At 31.8% G+C, this 20,501-nt stretch overlaps 1 protein-coding gene and 1 non-coding gene across 2 annotated transcripts in view; one reads left to right on the plus strand and one right to left on the minus strand.

The window, feature by feature from the left end:
• Nucleotides 1–1,997: 1,997 nt before the first annotated feature.
• Trnad-guc (transfer RNA aspartic acid (anticodon GUC)) lies at nucleotides 1,998–2,069 on the minus strand. The gene has a single exon. It is a non-coding gene; the product is annotated as a tRNA-Asp (tRNA).
• Nucleotides 2,070–3,963: 1,894 nt separating this feature from the next.
• Nucleotides 3,964–20,501, plus strand: part of LOC131842787 (titin-like) — a 47,819-nt gene continuing 31,281 nt past the window's right edge. Inside the window, exons 1-8 of the mRNA XM_059191354.1 lie at nucleotides 3,964–4,054; nucleotides 7,670–11,126; nucleotides 11,404–12,204; nucleotides 13,057–13,177; nucleotides 15,280–15,370; nucleotides 17,019–17,232; nucleotides 18,384–18,413; nucleotides 19,256–19,321. Coding sequence (XP_059047337.1) covers nucleotides 4,026–4,054; nucleotides 7,670–11,126; nucleotides 11,404–12,204; nucleotides 13,057–13,177; nucleotides 15,280–15,370; nucleotides 17,019–17,232; nucleotides 18,384–18,413; nucleotides 19,256–19,321 — 4,809 coding nt within the window. The 5' untranslated portion in view covers nucleotides 3,964–4,025. The remainder of the gene's footprint in view (nucleotides 4,055–7,669; nucleotides 11,127–11,403; nucleotides 12,205–13,056; nucleotides 13,178–15,279; nucleotides 15,371–17,018; nucleotides 17,233–18,383; nucleotides 18,414–19,255; nucleotides 19,322–20,501) is intronic.

Raw genomic sequence — 20,501 nt, forward strand, 5'->3', positions numbered from 1 at the left:
AAATGTATGAAAGAAATGTATGTACCTACATTAAAATATAATTTTTGAAATGTATGAGATGTATGAAAGAAATGTATGTACCTACATAAAAAGTTCATTTTTGAAATGTATGAAAGAAATGTACGTACCTACATTAGAAGATAATTTTTGACATGTATGAAATGTATGTACCTACATAAAAAGTTCATTTTTGTATGAAATGTATGAAAGAAATGTATGTACCTACATTAAAAGATAATTTTTGACATGTATGAAATGTATGAAAGAAATGTGTGTACCTACATTAAAAGATAATTTTTGACATGTATGAAATGTATGAAAGAAATGTAGTACCTACATTAAAATATAATTTTTTAAATGTATGAAAGTAATGTATGTACCTACATTAAAAGATAATTTTTGACATGTATGAAATGTATGTACCTACATAAAAAGTTCATTTTTGAAATGTATGAAATGTATGAAAGAAATGTATGTATGTACCTACATTAGAAGATAATTTTTGACATGTATGAAATGTATGTACCTACATTAAAATATAATTTTTTAAATGTATGAGATGTATGAAAGAAATGTATGTACCTACATAAAAAGTTCATTTTTGAAATGTATGAAAGAAATGTATGTACCTACATTAAAAGATAATTTTTGACATGTATGAAATGTATGAAAGAAATGTATGTACCTATATTAAAAGATAATTTTTGACATGTATGAAATGTATGTACCTACATAAAAAGTTCATTTTTGAAATGTATGAAAGAAATGTATGTATGTACCTACATTAGAAGATAATTTTTGACATGTATGAAATGTATGTACCTACATTAAAATATAATTTTTTAAATGTATGAGATGTATGAAAGAAATGTATGTACCTACATAAAAAGTTCATTTTTGAAATGTATGAAATGTATGAATGAAATGTATGTACCTACATTAAAAGATAATTTTTGACATGCATGAAATGTGTGTACCTACATTAAAAGATAATTTTTGACATGTATGAAATGTATGAAAGAAATGTATGTACCTACATTAAAATATAATTTTTGAAATGTATGCACCGTACAATAACAATACACGTTAAACATCATACCACAGAGTCATACGCAAGTTAAAAACAAACTGCTATGATATATTAATGAGAAAGGAAAATCAACTTTATGGTATTCGAGTTAGGGTCGATTTCTCTCTTTTTTTTAAATACTATTTCAATCTTACCAGTTGCCAGTATTCGAAGACAGCTACGATTCGTACTCTATATTTTAAATTATTATGTAATCGATTATTCAGTACAAATGTAAATAACCAACGACACTAATAATGTACTACTATATTCCGTTCTTTGAAACGGAACACTGCTATAATACATAATAATGAAAATTTACTGTTCACAACGACTCATTAAAAGCATCATCGAATAATGCGCTGTAATAAAATCCTGTTATCGATTATTCAAAAAAATCGATAATACATGTATTTATTTTTAATATGACAACACTTCATACATAAGTATTATTGGAAATAGTATTACTTGCTTGTTCGGCTATTTTTAATTTACTTAAAAAAATTTTATATGTTTAATTTACAATAATAATATATTAAGTGCTTATTATTGGAAAATATAAAAAAGACATTTAATTAGGCCGATACAAATGACGACAATGCCATCTATGAAAGCATTTTGAAAACATTGAGCCCCATATTAGCACTGATTAAAGTGTAATTAAGTACTGGAAAATAACAAAATGAGTAAATATATGAAAATTACTTTTCTAAACGCATTATTTCATTTTAACATGTATATATAACTTTTTAAAAATTGATTAAACATTTTTGAAAACACAGTTTTGTTTTTTAAAACGTTTGCAAAACTATGAAGAATTCCATCGATACCAATCACGCCATCTATATGCAACTTTTAGCAATAATAATGGCTACTTCCTCATTGAGTGCCACTGGTATAATTAAAAAAGAATATTCCGCAAAAAGAACTCTCCGGCGGGGAATCGAACCCCGGTCTCCCGCGTGACAGGCGGGGATACTGACCACTATACTACCGAAGATGTGAAGATTAATGTCGAAATTACAAATGTCATTTAGATGGATGACTTTTTATCAGTATTGAATTATTTTTATCTCATAATAGATATGTACATCAGATACTAGTGACCTGTCCTAGCTTCGCACGGATGCATTGCAAACCATTGAATTTCTCAGCTTATTCTATACTATAACACGTATATATTATACTATATATATGTATAACACACATGTATTATACTTATAAATAGCGTTGCCAGGGGGCAGGGGATTGTTAGTAATGTGGACTCTTGACCCCATTGCTAGCAATGTATCATGTCATGTCTACCTCCACGCGGTCCCCCTGGAAACTATCGTGATAAATTCCCGGTGAATTTGTCACGTTGGGCTAACTGATCTGACTTCATATTCATCTTATCATCCTCCACTGGTGCCCCGCCAGCGTAAACCGTTAGCGCAGGCGGGTGCACCATTCCATTATCATCCACAAAAAAAAGTAGCGTTGCCAGACGTCCCGTATTTCCCGGGACGTCCCGTATTTTAGGATTAGTTTAAAATGTCCCGGCGGGACTGTCTCTGTCCCGTATTCGAATCGTGCTCCTATTTTTTATTCTTTAATCGATCGATCTACATTACACAATTTATGTTTTGATAATTTGTCCCGGGAAAAAACTAAATTCTCGTATTTTTTTGCCGGCTGAAAAAAAACTGGCAACCCTACATATAAACCTTCCTCTTGTATCACTCTATCTATTGTTAAAAACTGTATTAAAATGCGTTGCGTAATTTAAAAGATATAAGAAGATAAAAAAGATATAAGAGGATCAAAAAAATTAAAATACTCAAGGAAGAAAGAAAAGATAAAATTCTTGTCGCAACTTATGCATGAATTAAAGAATTTATTCAAACTAAAACAAAATTACAACAATAACATGTTAAACATAAACATCTACATCACTACATAGTATAAAACAAAGTCGCTGTCGCTGTCTCTCCGACGCTATGTACGCTTAAATCTTTAAAACTACGCAACGGATTTTGAAGCGGTTTTTATTAATAGATAGAGTGATTCATGAGGAAGGTTTATATGTATAATACATGTACACCCGGGTGAAGCCGGAGCGAGTAGCTAGTAACGGCGGATCCAGGGTGATACCCATGACCCCACATGGGGGTCAAGCCCCCCCTAAGCCTAAGACTTAGGTGGACCACTAATTGAACATAATGATTTTATTTATATATTTTGTCACCATACAGATTTTATTAATATTTTTAAGTACAGTAATTACGTACATTAATGAATTTTTTACTTGTTAATGTTATTGTTATCAAAATTAAATTATAAGTTCATGACTTGACCACGATTATGTGACCTCCTGGCGCCAAAGCTGGATGCGCCCGTGGTGTGTTAAAAACTGTGATGCAGTTATTTGCGCTCATCTCCAGAGAATTGTATACAATTTAAATAAAAACAAATGAAAAATTACTACTTAGGAACATTTCGAGAAAGACAATCTATCTAAATATATATATAACTCAAAGGTGACTGACATAGTGATCTATCAACGCACAGCCCAAACCACTGGACGGATCGGGCTGAGACTTTGCATGCAGCTACTATGACGTAGGCATCCGCTAAGAAAGGATTTTGATATATTCCACCTCTAAGGGGATAAATTAACGCGAGCTAAGCCGCGGGCAAAAGCTAGTATAGAATAAAACAATGATCCCTATGAAATCGTGTTCCTTAAAATAAACGCACAGATACAAAATTAGATCATGACAGGCATCAATATGTTACAAGTTCGCGCCAATATTGAGTACAGATTAATTAAATAATGCGTGACCTTTTTGGGGGTCAAATAAACGGCGATGACAAATAAACATTCGCTTTTTTTTTCATTTGCGAATCGGTAACGAAAACGACAGTTTGAAACGATATTTATTTATTTATTTGCTGTTGTCTGTGGTCGGTCGAAATGAAGTTTTACCTGGTCTATAAAAATAAGTAAGCGCTACTTTTTTTAAGTATTTTTTTTTTATTTTAATTACTTATTTGTGTGTAGTCAACTTTTTGGAAGATTTTATTTTTATAAATTTAAATTGACGTTTTTATTTTTAATCTGTGGGAGGAATACTTACTTTTTTACATGGAATTTTATTTTTTAATTCGGTTATATTTATGATTTATAATTTTTTATATGCGTTTAGTTTTGTGGCTTTGAATAGAAACCTCAAGAATTGAATGAGAGAGTATATGATTTCAGTGACTTATATATATTATCTTATCTGTGCTTATATTCAGTAGGAAGTTAAAATTTGGTGATGATTATGAATGTTGATGATGATATGACTATATTTCGTTTGTTATTCGTTTTCAAGTATTTTGAGAGCTTACAATTGATACAAAATTGTTTGTAATCCTAATAATTTATGTAGAAACAAGATTTTACAGTTAGATAACGCGATTATATGCGATATACCTAAATAATTTTAACTATTATTGTTATATATTATGTTATTTTTTAAATCTATTACAAAAATAAGACTTTACTTTTTTTTTTACTTTAGACTTTACTTTACTTGTTTCTTTTACAAATTCATGTTGAATAAACTTCAAATTATACTATAGAAGGAGTGTAGCTGTAGATTTGGATGACATCCATATATATTTTTTTAATACATCGTCATAGTACATTAATACATCGGATATTGTAACATAAATTGAGTTGTATGGTTACATCTATACATGTAAATAAAATTGGAGTGTCTGTTTGTAATATTGAAATAACCGTTTTTTAATACATGCATATGAATATAAATACGGTACATACACCATAATAACATTTTTTACAATTTTTGTCAGTTTGTCTGTCTGTTTGTTACGGCTAACCTCTGTAATGGCTGGACTGATTTTGGAGGGACTTTTACTGGCAGGTAGGTCATGTAATAAGGAGTAACTTAGATTACTTTTATTTTTGAAAAAATCTCTTATTAATTTTTTTGTTAAATTCTACGCGAACGAAGTCGCGAGTACAGCTAGTGTGAAATAAACTTCAAATTATACTATAAAAGAATGTAGATTTGGATGGCGACCATATATTTTATTTTAATACATCGGATATTGTAACTCAAATTGAGTTGCAGTGTGGTTCAATACAATATATTATATGTATATATACAATATACAGTATGAACGGATCGTGTTTTCAATTCACGGTTAATAATAATAATAACTCTGGAAAATTAACACAGCGCCATCTAGTCCCAGGGCAAGCTTGTGTTATGTGACAGAGAAATGATTAGTTATATTTTTTTATAAATTGTATTTTTTTTTGTAAATACATACATATTATACATAAAAAACACCCAGACCGATACAAACAATCATACTCATGAATACAAATGTTTGCACCGTACAGGGAATCGTACCCGCGACCATAGGAAGTAAAGCGGTGTGCTAAACCGCTAGTCCACCAGATGAATAATATTTTGATTTTTTTTTCGGACTACTCTAATGCTGTTGGCCGCAGCTGGCCTTTACAGCTTCACCGGACGATAGGGGCGAGTGCAGATGGCACTCCAAACCAAAGGAAGGACTTATGGAGCGGCTGAAGGCCAGCTCCTGCCTGATGGATACGACTTTAGTCTGAGGGCACCACTAGGGGTTCGAACCTCGGCTCAGGCCGTCGTAATTTCGATCCCCGTTTGAATTGGATGGGGGATCGATCGTGAGCATCGAACTCGACAACTCGAATTCCAAAATCGGTATTTAGTTCAATAACGTAAAACAATATAGTACGTACAAACCTCGTGACCTTAGTCTTATTATAGTTTTATAAACGATGGCACGCTGACAAAATCTTAACTAGGTTAATAAGACTGAAAATAAATACTAGTATTAAATACCCTTAAAGTGCCGCAACGAAATATCGTGTTTTTCAATTATGTATAAAATCTTACGCGTTCTAAGAAATTTAAAGTAGACTACACTTTTGCTCTTAGCCTCTCATCTGGTTTGTTGTGCGTTAAAAAAATATAACCGTAGTATTTTGGCGCGAATTAATTTTAACTAAATTAATTATATTTGCTGCTGAAAGTATTGATGTAAAAAGTGTTAAACAACTGGAATCTAAAAATTATATATAAATATTTAGAATTTAATTATAACATTTTTTCGCATCGTATATATTTCCCGCCATTAATTAAAATTACCACAGATTAGTTAGAAAACATATCATAGACAATTAGATACGTGAAATCAATGGTTATTATTAGTATGTCGATAGCTTATAAATAATTATAATTAGTTTCTTTAGTTGGAAGTGTTTTAAGTTTAGTGACTATGAGTGGGGAAAATATAAGTGAAGTGTCGATTCTAGCGCGAGTGATTCACAGATTCTATTGGAATGACTATAATAGTGTTGTATGTATACAGTTATATTATTTTTTTTAAAGATGGCGTCTTTTGTAGTCGTACAGCCTTAACCTTATTTTATAAAAAAAAAACAGTTTAATTCGCAACTATAATAATAAAACAAGGATTTGTATCTATAATTCGTCTTGGTAAAGCCGTTTTTTTTTTCTTATGTTGATAATGTAATGGTGCACTCGCCTGTGCTAACGGTATACGCTGGCGGGGCACCAGTGGAGGATGATAAGATGTGCATGAGGTCAGGTCGCCGTAGTAAATTCACCAAGAAGTTATCATGGTGGTTTCCAGGGATCCTTACTACCCCTAATCTCTTTCAATCCTTGACGAGTTACCAGTTCTACTCAACTGAGCCAGTTGCCAGCTGACTTGGCCGTTTTTTTTTAATCTTTTTCGGATGAGCCGCATTAAGAAGCCGGAAACTCTTGCTTCTTATGATGCCCTGGCTAAAATTATTATTTATAAGTTAAAACACATTAACAATACATAAGTGTACACTACATACAAGCGAAAACTTTTTATGATTATATTTTATATTTTAGTATTAAATCTATTATATACTTTAATATAATATTTTATGTATAATATATGTGTAATTATGAAAATATGTATAATATAATATATATCCCTACAGTGAAAACTTCTATTAAAAACTTCCCCTGTATCAAATCGCAGCGGGAGTCTAAGATTTAAAATAAATCAAAATATATACGTTAAAAAAAACGGTGAAACAAATAAAAGGTGAAAAAAAAAACTTTTTCGTATAACTCTAATGCTGTTGGCCGCAACTGGCCTACCTAATTTAGTACCCTCTGCTAAATTTGAGACTAGATGTCGCTGTGTGAATTGTCCTGAGATATTATTATTAATCATATATCGGAACTGAACGAACTGGCTCAACGACTGATTTAATCTTATTGTATATTTATATTTGACCTAAATAAATTAGTGCTGGTTGGTAGTTTGTATTCACACGTTTCGACTTGTAAATGTAAACTTACAAGGATTATTTAAAAGAGCAACAGACAAGTTTCTTGCTCGTTCTTCTTGTGATGAGACAGCTTTCCAAACGAGTGGTAGATAAAAAACAAATTGTTATGACTGTTCAAAAGTGCTTAAATTAAGTTTATTTGAATAAATGATTTTCTATTCTGTTCATGGTTTAAAAAGAGTTTGTATTATCTGTTCCAGCGGGCTGTACGATCCGGTGCTGGACGACACCGAGCCGATCTACGAGCCGATAGACCCGGAAGATTTCGACCGACCATCTCAACCGACTGAGGTATTCCAAATACAACAGTTCCTCGACCCAACCAACCCCGACTATGATAAACCGGACCTTAAAGCAAATGCAAACTTGTATGATGACATACAAAATCCTAACAAAGTCAATGGCTACGGTGATATTAATGATCCTAGCTACATTTTGTTAGGAACCCCAAAACTTTCTGAATCCAGATCACTAACTGCTTCCCCTTTTCTTTTAACTCCGAAACCTTACCGCCCCTTTTCAACTGAACCTTTATGTGATATCCCCGATTTAGAGGATCCTATAATATTAAACCCCAACTACAGTGATGAGTTCGGAAGACATGGTGAAGATGAAGAAGTCATTGAAACCAGGTTTAAATTACCTATTTCTGAACAATATGATCCAGATTGGAAGAAAAAGGATCAGGATAAAGTTAGAAAACGAACAGACGTAGTAGAGACCAGTGTAAAAGAGATAACAGAAAGAACGACTATAGAAACTGTAACGACGAAAAATATTGAACAGGTTAGCAAGTCAACAATTGAAGAGTATAAAGTAGACACACAACAGATGACAAAAGAAGAAATAGAATTTACAAAGAAAATGAAACAGGAAATCGATCTTGATAAAATTGAAATGACCGCAACGAATATTGTGAATGAAAGCATTGAAACGGCAATGACTGTTGCTGAAGAAATAAAGAAAGAAATAGACGTAGAACTCATAGATGATGTAAGTAATAAAAATCAAGAAATCGTCGAAGCGAAATCTTATAAAGAGTATACTGAATTAAGTACTGAAAAAGTTAATATCGAGTCTAATGAAGTCTGTATAAAAAGTGATATGATAGAATTAAATTCTACAACTTCAGTATCACCAAACAAAGATACTATTGTTGCTAAACAGGCTACCAATGAAATTGATGCAAGAGACAATGCCGATATAAAAGTAGCTAAAATAGTCGAAAAGTTCAAATCTTCTGATATTACAGATCATTCCATTGACGAGAGGCGACATTCTGTTAAGCAAGAAATAGAAGAAACTATCGAAACTGGGAGTGTTAGAAGGAAATCTACAATTTTCGACAAGGAAACAGTTTCCGAAGAGAGTACAAACAAAAAAGATAATCAAAACAAGAAATCACTTCGGGAAGATAAGTCATCTCATGTTCAAGAATCAATTACTTTTGAAACAACTAATCAAAAAACTAGTAGATCAAAAGTGACTGATGAAAATATTACTTCTAAATTACTAGCAGAGCAGAGAGCCTACACAATTGGTTTACAGACTATTCCGAATATTAGAGGAACTATACATACAAATTACCATTACAATTTGCTATTAAAAACATTTTTCATTCATTTAACTGACGTTATGGTAGCTTTATCCAGATTTATACTGAGTGAGCCAGTATTTTCAAACGAAAGTCAGGAAAAAGTTACTAAAACGGTAAGTAAAAATGAAAAATGTGAAAAAGAAATAATACAAGAAGAAGAGAGACATAGAGAAACTCAAAAAGATATTAAAATATCTAGTGAAACAAATACTCAAAAAGATGAAAAAATAGAAATATCTGCGGATAAAATGGTAAAAGAACAAAAGAAATATATCATTGAGGAAAATAAATCTACAAAAACATTAGCAAAAGAGTTGGGACAGTTAACAATTGAAGAAAACAAAATTGAAGATATTCAACAAAGAATAGAAGTAGATGACAAGCGTAATATATCGGGTTCTAAAATGGCACAATTGAGCGATAGAAAATCCGAAGAACTAACTAATAAAATGGATGCCGTAATATCAGAATTTCAGAATAAAACTGGTATAGAAGAATCTGAAATTACGGAACGTCGTAAAAGAAGATCTAGAAGTCGTAGTCAGGTTGAAGAAGAAGTAATGAAAGAGAGCGATCCATTGGAATGGCTTGCAAAGAATGAGATTCACAGTTCGGCACAAAATGTAACTGAAATAACATGTACTAAAGCCGTTAGTAGTGAATTACATTCTACAGTACAAAAGAAGTCTGTAACTCATGAGTCAAGACAAGTATCCACTCCTACGCCGAAAGAGAAACAAATGTATGTGGCGATAGTCGAAGCTCACGTTTTTACAAATAAGGATGCAATTTTTGAAGAAGAATTGGCAGAATTTTCTGAAACTGCATCTGTTCAAAGTGCTGATGAAGTTAACATTGCTATCGAATCTAATGAAGCTGTGAGTATCGAAAATGTGGCAATGAAAAACAGAGAAGTTACAGAAGAAGTAGCTGATTCTACAGTAGAAGAAGCTCACGCTACTTCATCTATAGATACAATAAAAGAAGCTAAAGTTCAGGTTGCACAAGAAGTTACTAAAACTAGTCTAGAAGAGGTTCAGCAGAAAATACACAACCAAAATTCAGTACAAACTGAAATAAAAAGTGTAAAAGATGTAAATAATATCGATATTAGAACGGAACAAATGTCAGTCAAAAAAGAAAGTACAACTAAGTCGGTAGTCGAAAAATTAGAAGTTATTAATGCAAATAAAAACGACAACGTTGAAATTGAAGAAATAGTTAATGAATCCTCTTATATTTCTGTTAACGATAACGTAGCAAATAGCATTGAATTACCTGCAGAAGAATTTATTTCAGTGAAAACAGAACAATCACTAGATGTAGAAGTATCTGCCGATATTAAGGTTGAAAATGTAATCAAAGAGTTAGAGCCTCAAGTTGAATCTACTGAATTAAAAGTCGTGAAAGAACATGTTATAGAGGTGGACAATCCTCCTGAAATTGTACAAAAGTCGCAAACTAAAGTGGTACAAATTGAAGAGTCACTTGACTTATCTAAACAAGACACCGCAGTATCTTTAAGCAAATTTATTGACATATCCGAGTCTAGTTCTTGTGAATTCATACAGGAGAAATCTGAAAATTATAAATCAGAAATCAAGCACCAAGAAACCTCATTTAAAGAAGAATCTCTGAAATCGTCTTCATCAAAATTATCATCACAGAATCTCACTCTAAGGACCGATCTAGCTCAACAACTTGTTTTGGATAGACAATCATCAGTGCAAAGTGATGAAAATAATAATATAGATACTCCCACACCATCCACTGTTCCGCCTACCCCTCTAACTGATGAATACGTGTTTAAACTCCAAATACCACTTCCTAAAAACAAAGGCATCCCAATAAAAGAGGATGAAGACCCAAATATTGTCAAGAAAGAAGATTTTCATGAAGATCCCAACATAGTTAAAAAGAAGTTAGTACCCCATATTGAAACAAATTTGGAATCTCCCATTATTTATGACCCTCCATTACCAACTCCTCCAGAGGATAAAGTCCTTTCTCCGATTTATACAAAACCCGGATTACGGGGAGGTGCTGACAATTTTAAAGTGGTATGTATTTTTATGATCATTATTTATTATTAAGTGTTCTTTACTCTCTTTAATAAAGAATGTTTTTTTCCATTTATAACAATTTATATATTTGCAATATATGCTGTTTGATTCATCTGGAAATTTGCCAACTAAAATTGGCAACCATACTACTAGCGTGATATAGTATCAATTACTTTAGCTAGTTTCATATTAATCATTGAGCGCCTATCAGTAAGCAGGTATGTTTTACATTCTTATCTTAATTTTATAATAATATAATAACTAATATATACAGGAAGAAATTTTGGAAATTGGAAGAAAATCGTCCCTTTTAGCATCGGCCATAGACGAAACCATTAAAAGCATAGAGGAATATAAAGAGCAAGCTGGTATAGAAACAAGTAACATGGACGACGACGTTGAAGAATCAAAAACTGAATATACTGCAGCGAGAACGTTCGAGAGCTTCTCAAAAGAAGAAACCACCGTAGAATTCAAACAGTCCAAAGTTGAAACAGACTATAAAGTTGAGTTGCCTACTATCGATAAACAAATAAATAATGCACAAAGTGATACTGTGCATTCTAAAGTCGATAACGTTGATATCGTAGAAGTCGACGATGATCAATCAAAATCTGAAATTGAAAACAATTCTAAGCAAGGAATCAACGGAAAAGTCGAAGAACTATCAGAAATTCAAGTAAATGGCAGTAATTTAGAAGAGAAATTCAAGGTTGTGTCAGATATTTCTACTATTGATGGTAAACAGACAGAACAATCAGAAATTCAAATAAATGGCACTACTTTAGAAGAGAAATTCAATGCTGTGTCAGATTTCTCTATTATTGATAGTAAACAGACAGACACGGTTATTGATTTCAGTAAAGACACTTCTGAACGTAAAGAAAATTGTCAAACCACTGAAATTAACACACAAAATGTAGAATCTGGTGATGGGAAATTATATGAAATCGCATTAAATAATGAAAATGATAGTTTAAAAGAAGAAGAGAAGGTAGATCCATTACTAGGTTACAGACCTGTTGTATTTAATCCAGAAGATATTGTGAAACATAGACATTTCGAAATGGTTGAGGTAAGAAGAATTATGTTTTGTATTAATTTAAACTAAGATATATTTACTCATAACTCTATTACAGCTACTTATGATAAATCAAATATAGTGTGGATAGAAGCAGTTTCCATGAGGATATCAATACAATAGATTGTTTTTTATTTAAATCAACTTAAATTTAAATACTTTTGAATAGTCATGTTTTTTAATCTACCGCTCATTCGAAAAACTCATCACAAGAAGAACGAGCAAGAAACTTGCGTGTTGCTCTTTTAAATAATTGTTGTAACATTACATTTTTAAGTGGATATGTGTGAATACAAACTACCAACAAGCACTGATTCATTAGAGTCAAAATATTAAATACACAATCAACTGGTTGAGTAACTAAATAATCCCATTAAGTAACACTTGGTCACGAATATGACGGATGAGGCAGCCATCACTGCGCTCCATCATTGACCCTAATAAATTAGTGCTAGTTGGTAGTTTGTATTCACACGTTTCGACTTGTAAATGTGAACTTACAAGGATTATTTAAAAGAGCAACACACAAGTTTCTTGCTTGTTCTTCTTGTGATGAGACAGCTTTCCGCATGAGCGGTAGATTAAAAATATATTATGACTATTCAAAAGTGCTTAAATTAAGTTTATTTGAATGAAGGATTGGATGCGAGCAGCGCAGGACCGATCGTCGTGGAGATCTTTGGGGGAGGCCTATGTCCAGTGGACGTCTTCCGGGCTGCGATGATGATGAATGAAGGATTTTCTATTCAATTCATATTTTAGGGAGCCCCATGATCAAATTTCCATCAGTTGGGCAATTTCCGTGTTGTTTATCATAACAATAACAATTAGAAAATCCATTCGTAGGAACAGCAGGAACCTGAGCAACCTTCTAGTTTGTACATGACACCCACAGGAGAGATTTTGGGTACAGTTCAGGGTATAGTCGATGGATTAGAAGAAGCAGTCGTGGACGAAGAAGTTGCTAGTAAGTAAATTGTTAATTTTATATTTAACTAGCTGTTCCCGTGACTTCGTCCGCGTGGAATTTAACTTCAATTTTCTAAAATAAAAGTAGCCTAAGTTACTCCTTACTACATCAGCTACAAGCCAAAAAAAGTTCCGTCAAAATCGATCCAGCCATTTCAGAGATTAGCCGGAACAAACAGACCGACAGACAGACAAAAATTGTAAAAAATGTTATTTTGGTGTATGTATCTACCGTATTTATATTCATATGCATGTAGTAAAAAAAGGTTATTTCAATATTACAAACAGACACTCCAATTTTATTTATATGTATAGAAGATAACTAACTGTGTATAATATATAATCTACTAACTTTTGCCCGCGGCTTCGCTCGCGTTAATTTATCCCCTTACGGGTGGAATTTATCAAAAATCCTTTCTTAAGGGATGTCTACGTCATAGTAGCTTTATGCGTGCAAAGTCTCAGCCCGATCGGTTTAAAATTGACAAAGTTTCATACAAACTTTCATCCCCAATTTATCCCCTTGGAGGTAGAATTAATCAAAATCCTTTCTTAGCGGATGCCAACGTCATAACATCTACCTGCATGCCAAATTTCAGCCCGATCCGTCCAGTGGTTTGGGCTGTGCGTTGATAGATCACTATGTCAGTCACCTTTGAGTTATATATATTTAGATAGAAGATAGATAAATAATTTTTGACGCTGTTGTGATGCTGAGCTATATTGCTGTAAAGCCGCTTTATCACTAGCGTGACATTTATTACCTACTAGCTACACACCCCGGCTTCGCACGAGTGTACATGTATTATATATTTATTTATTTAACTTTAATGCACAAAAACAATGTGTACACACGGCGGACTTAACACCTTGCGGCGTTATCTACCAGGCAACCATGAGTGGTGCAGAGAAAGATTGTTGGCGGTGCACTAATATAAATGAGAAATGTCGTTTACAAATATATATAAACCTTCCTCTTGAATCGCTAAATCACTAAAAATTTGAATGTATTTTTAATGCTACATAATAAAAATCGAAAATTTAAAAAATATTTATTTTGCGGTGATCCACCCTTAACTCTTAGAGGTTTAAAAATTAGTTATAAATCTATTCTCAGACCAGCTGAAAATACATATAAAATTTCATCAAAAACAGGTCCATGGTGTACATGAATTATTATATATATAAACCTTATTCTCGAATCACTCTATGTATTAAAAAAACCGCAACAAAATCCGTTGCGTAGTTTTAAAGATTTAAACATATATAGGGACGGACAGACAGCGACAGCGACTTTATTTTATACTATGTAATGATGATGATGACTAACTGTACCTGCAGTTTCACCTGCACGTTTATAGCCTATGCACTATTCTGATATATAAGCTATATTACATTGAAGTTTCATAAAAATCCGTTCAGTAATTTTTGCGTTGCGTTGCGTTTATAAAATTTAGTTTATATTGTATAAAAAATAAAATTTAGTAAAATTTATATAAAATTTAGTTAATAAAATTTATATAAAATTTAGTTTATATATATGGGCAATATTTTTATTTAATTAATAATCATTTATAAAACAATATATAATACGACGTATTGGTTTAGCAGACCGCCTTACTTCCGATGGTCGCGGGTTCGATTCCTCGCACAGCACTTACATGAGTATGATTGTTTGTATCAGTCTGGGTGTTTTCTACTTATAATATATATGTATTTACGAAAAATATATATCTATGTATTAGTATCAGTTATCTAATACCTATAACACAAGCTTTAGCTAGCTTAACTTGGGTCTAGATGGCGCTGTGTGAATTGTCCTGAGATTATTATTATTACTATTATAATAGCGTTGTATACGTTAGAAACATTGTTAACTATATATTGACACACACGCTCAACACGTCCGTTCCCTTCGCGATCTGCTCGTATAATGCCTTTTTTCCGTATCACTGTTCATAGGCCGCCATCTTGTGCCCCACTACTCTCGAATAACCGGAAGTCATAATTTATATGTTAAAAAGATTTTTTTTTTTGAGGTTATACAGTTACTTTCAGTGCTGGTTGAAAATGCAAATAATTTCAATAATATAATTGCAGAAGAATTAGGCAAGCCTGGTATGACTGAGGATAAGATAGCAGAATTGATATCTGGAGAATCAGAGATGCTGAGAGAGGCACACGTTATGGGGTAAGACGATATACATTTATAATGTGGAAATTAACTTTATTTTCCTAAAATAAATATAAATATAAAGTCCCGTCAAAATCGATCCAGCCATTTCAGAGATTAGCCGGAACAAACAGACTGACAGACAGACAGACAAAAATTGTAAAAAGTGGTTTTTTGGTGTATGTACCGTATTTATATTCATATGCATGCAGTAAAAAACGGTTATTTCAATATTACAAACAGACACTCCAATTTTATTTATATGTATAGAATAGGCCAGCGGTTTAGCACATATCACGGTTTGCTTTACTTTTGATTGTTGTGGGTTCGATTCCTCGCACGGTACAAGCATTTGTAACTTCCGATCACCGCGTTTTCAATTCTTCGTACGCTGCAAACATTTGTATTCATGAGTATGATTGTATCCATCTGGCTGTTTTCTGTATGTTGTCTAGTACCCATAACACAAGTTCTGCTCAGCTTGGGACTAGATTAGTACCCTTAACACAAGTTCTGCTCAGCTTGGGACTAGATTAGTACCCATAACACAAGTTCTGCTCAGTTTGGAACTAGATAACACAAGTTCTGCGCAGCTTGTGACTAGATTAGTACCCATAATGCATGTTCCGTGGAACTAGATTAATTAACACAATTCAGTTTATAATATATTGTCCACCGTCTAAATAAAATACCAGACTTAAATCATTAACCACTATGTTAGGTTGCATTGGTTTTATTATAACATTTCGATGAATACCTTCCGATTCTTAATTACTATCAGAGCATTTTCAACCTTTTTGTTATCCCGTTAAAAAACATATTCGTCTAAGATTATAATAATAAAATAATTTACGTTTTGCTTCTCAATTCATTTAAACATCCATTATTCAAAGCTCATTTACTTAGATACTAGTAATAAATATGTTCACTATCAAATACTAATTGGTCCTCCTCTGACTGACTCTACTCCCATAAAATGGTTGAAAACAGGCTTATAAGTGTGATATCCTCACACATGCAACAAATCAATGAGGACGACTAGACTCCGTCAGCGTCGACTCCTCAAGTATCCATTTTCTCACAGAATAGAATAGAATAGAAAATAATTTATTCAAATAAACTTAATTTGAGCACTTTTGAATAGTCAACATTTTTTTTAAATCTACCGCTTATTCGGAAAGCTGTCTCATCACAAGAAGAATAAGCAAGAAACATGCGCTTTGCTCTTTTAAATAATCCTTGTAAGTTCACATTTACAAATCGAAACGTGTGAATACAAACTACCAACCAGCACTAATTTATTTAGGCTCAAATATAAAAACACAATAAGATTAAATCAGTCGTAGTGATAAGAGCAGACCAGTCCCTACAAGCAGCACTCGTTCACGAATATGACGGATGAGCCAGCCATCACTGCGCTCGACCATATTTTAGGGAGCCCAATGACAATTGAATAGAGCCCAATCGTCCATCCATTTTCTTAAAATAACTCAAACGTTGAGCAATGCCTAGTCGCCCAAATACTAGTAATAAATACATTCTCTATCTACAACTACTAATTGGTCTTCTCTCCTACTTCTCTTTTCTCCTCCCACAAAATGGTTGAAAACAGCCTGAAAAGAGTGATATCCTCACACATGCACCGAACCAATGAGGACGATTCCAGCGTCGACTTCAACAAGATCAAGCCAATCGTGGAATCTCTGCACAATTCCGAAGTCCTGAAAGCTTTGAATGAGGAGCTGATCAAGACACAGGAGGCCAAACGGAAAGAAGAGGAGAGGAAATGGACTACGTTCCTGCAGAAACCGAAAAGGCCGGTGCCGAGGGCCAAATATGGGTATTATGCGTATGTTGCACCCGAGGAACCGGAAATAGAGGTCAGTGTTATTTTTTATAATAGTAATAAAAATGAATGGTTATATAGGCAGAGGAATAGCGAGAAAGAGATGAATGGACTGTGTGAAAGATAATAAGAAAGGGAGTAAATAACGAGATGACTGCGAACAGGGATGAATGGAAGAGAAGTATATTACACCGACCACAAATAAATGGGATAAGGTTGAACCAGATGACGATGAATAATAAAAATATTTACATTTTACATTGTTCTCTGATACCTAAACTATGTAGAAAGCTGTATTTTAGATACCAGTTCTTACAATTTACAATTACAATTACCTCCTCTTACCATTACAATTGCCTCCTCTTACAATTTACAATTATTGGAATTATAATTGACTGAAAACATAACCAAAAGATAATCAAAATTGGTATTAATTTAACTTGAATAACTAAAAAAACTGACGGTCCATCTAATCTCATCTTATATGATGACTAGCTCTACTCGCGACATCGTTCGCATGGAATTTAACAAAAAAGTTAATTGGATAATTTTTCTAAAATAAAAGTAGCCTAAGTTACTCCTTATTACATCAGCTACCTGCCAAAAAAAGTCACGTCAAAATCGGTCCAGCCATTTCAGAGATTAGCCAGAACAAACAGATAGATAAAAATGGTAAAAAATGTTATTTTGGTGTATGTACCGTATTTATATTCATGTACATGTAGTAAAAAACGGTTATTTCAATATTACAAATAGACGCTGCAGTTTTATTTATATGTATAGATAAAATGTACATGGAAGTATATAGAAGATGGTTGGCACTTACATACGTACATAAAGAGAATATAATATAAACATAGTGATCAGCAGCATAATCTATTATATTAATGTTACAAAACAAAACAATTGAATCTCTAGCCATAACCTCAGCCATTTTGTAATACCACAGAGCAATTAACTGTTGCCAAATATGTTTTTGGCGCCAAATCGTGTCATAATAATTTTTCATGTATCTTTACTTCCTTATTATTGACTATTATTGACATTGGTGCATTATTTATATCAAATTATGCCATAAGTTTTAAGCTGATTGGCTTGATTTCAAGGTATTGGGCAGATAATATTTGGCAGAGTAGTATGGTGTACAGAAAAATGTTTTGCAGTAATTCTTTATCTGTCAAACAGTGTAGTGCTGATCGTGTGAAATTAAATTTGGTATTTATTTTTTTTTATATTTATTTAGCCATTGCTATTTTGGTTTAAATTATTGCTAAATTATAGCTGTATGCTTTCAAGCTTCTGTCACTTTTGTTGCTATTTATTTTTTAAGATAATATTAATATAGATTGTTTATGGTAGTTATTATATATTATATTACCAACATACTTACAACTTATAAAATAAGATAAAACGGTAGTACTTGTAATTTTGTTTTGTTCGTTTTACTTATTTTTGTTCTGTTTATCCTTGAACTGTGCCCATACAGCTATGTCTGTTTGTTAACTTGCAGCTTAACTTAAATATACAGCGAATATTGAGAAATATAATATGAATTACAAAACGAAAATAAAATGATATATGAGTCAAGATTTAGTTATTGTTTTTAATTAATTTACACTTCTGCGAATATCCGTAATAAGTTGGGAAGAATAATTTTGAGAAAATCGCACTCAACCTATTAAAGTACGATTTTCTCAAAACTATTTATCTCAACTTACTACCAATATATATTAAATTGTATATAACAATCATTACATTATAGCAATTATTGCTGTAGCTATTGTTTTTAATTTAATTACACTTCTGCCACACAATGCATATCAGTTAGTCTAGTCTCAGGTAGTAATAGGTCGCGAAAAATAATTTTGAGAAAATCGTACTTAAGCAATATCATTTAGTAGCGATTTTCTCAAAATTATTTCTCTCGACAAATATATATTAAACCGTATACAGACAGTAACATCATAGCTATTATTGCTTTAGCTAAGTTTTGCGCTTAATTTTTTTGGATGTCGATTAATTTTTAATACATAATTATGTTTATTTTTTTATTTCAGGAACCTTATAAAGTGAAAATAGTGAAACAACCAAAACCAAAAGTTGCCCCCGATTATAAACCAGAGGTAATTGTATAAATAATTGAAAGTAAAATATTATATAAAAAAATAATTTAAATGTGAATTAATGTTATATATGTAGAGTATAAATATGGCTAAATTTTTTGTTAATATAGTACAGAATAATAAAACAATAAATTACAAAACAAAGTGAATAAATTTTAGATTGTTATACACTGACAATACAAGTAATATTACAATTATTGTAATACATAACAATATTACAAATGTCAAAAATATGAAATTTAAATAATACATCAAATTGTACAATTATAAGATATTATACTTTATACTTAATTTTATTTATTTGCAAATATCAAAATATTCATTATAAATATATAAATTATATTTATATACTAATTTTATAAATTTATATATGTAAATTTACGTAATTTATTATCGTTAATACTTTGTATTTCAATAAACATATAAATTTATTTATTATTTATACAACAATTTAAACAATTACACAATTAAATAATTTTTATCGTGTTATTTATGATGTATTTAATAAATTGTCAATAGATAATTAAAAAATATATTTTTATATTAGTTTTTATTGTTTTCAAAACTGACTATAGATTATATAAATATATATATTATACTAGCAGATCCGGCCACGCGTTGCTGTGACTAAGGTTCTTGAATAAAACAATATTGCGACTATAAATTGAGATGTAAGCTATCCTATCTTTCAAGTTGGATCAAATTGCACACAATGTGCAAATCAAATTTGCAATCGGTTCAGTAGTTCAGGAGTCCATCGCGGACAAACAACGTGACACGTAATTTTTATATATAAATATATACCGGATGACTTTATATCTGTGTCTAAAATACAATATGACATTATAGGTTCCTGAAGAGGGTTTGATTGTTTGTTTATTATATTTGGCAAGTGACTAATTCATTAGTTACATGTACTATGAATTAGCTTATTTTTTTTTTCTTTATTTATTTAGGAGTTCAGTATCACAATAGTGACCATGTTAGCTTCGTGTTGACTTCTTAATCAATTACATTACATCTAAACTTTAAATTACTATAAAAACAAATCTTACCTAATTTTATCTACAAATTTATAAATTAATACCGATTGTTTTGATGCAGGTTCTGATAAAATACTCTGAAATATTCCTAAATTAATTTGAAATTTGGGCTGAAATTTGGCATGCAGGTAGATGTT

The sequence above is a fragment of the Achroia grisella genome, unplaced genomic scaffold, assembly GCF_030625045.1.
Source record: "Achroia grisella isolate CSIRO2021 unplaced genomic scaffold, CSIRO_AGI_Agris_v1 utg2471, whole genome shotgun sequence".
Taxonomy (NCBI): domain Eukaryota; kingdom Metazoa; phylum Arthropoda; class Insecta; order Lepidoptera; family Pyralidae; genus Achroia; species Achroia grisella.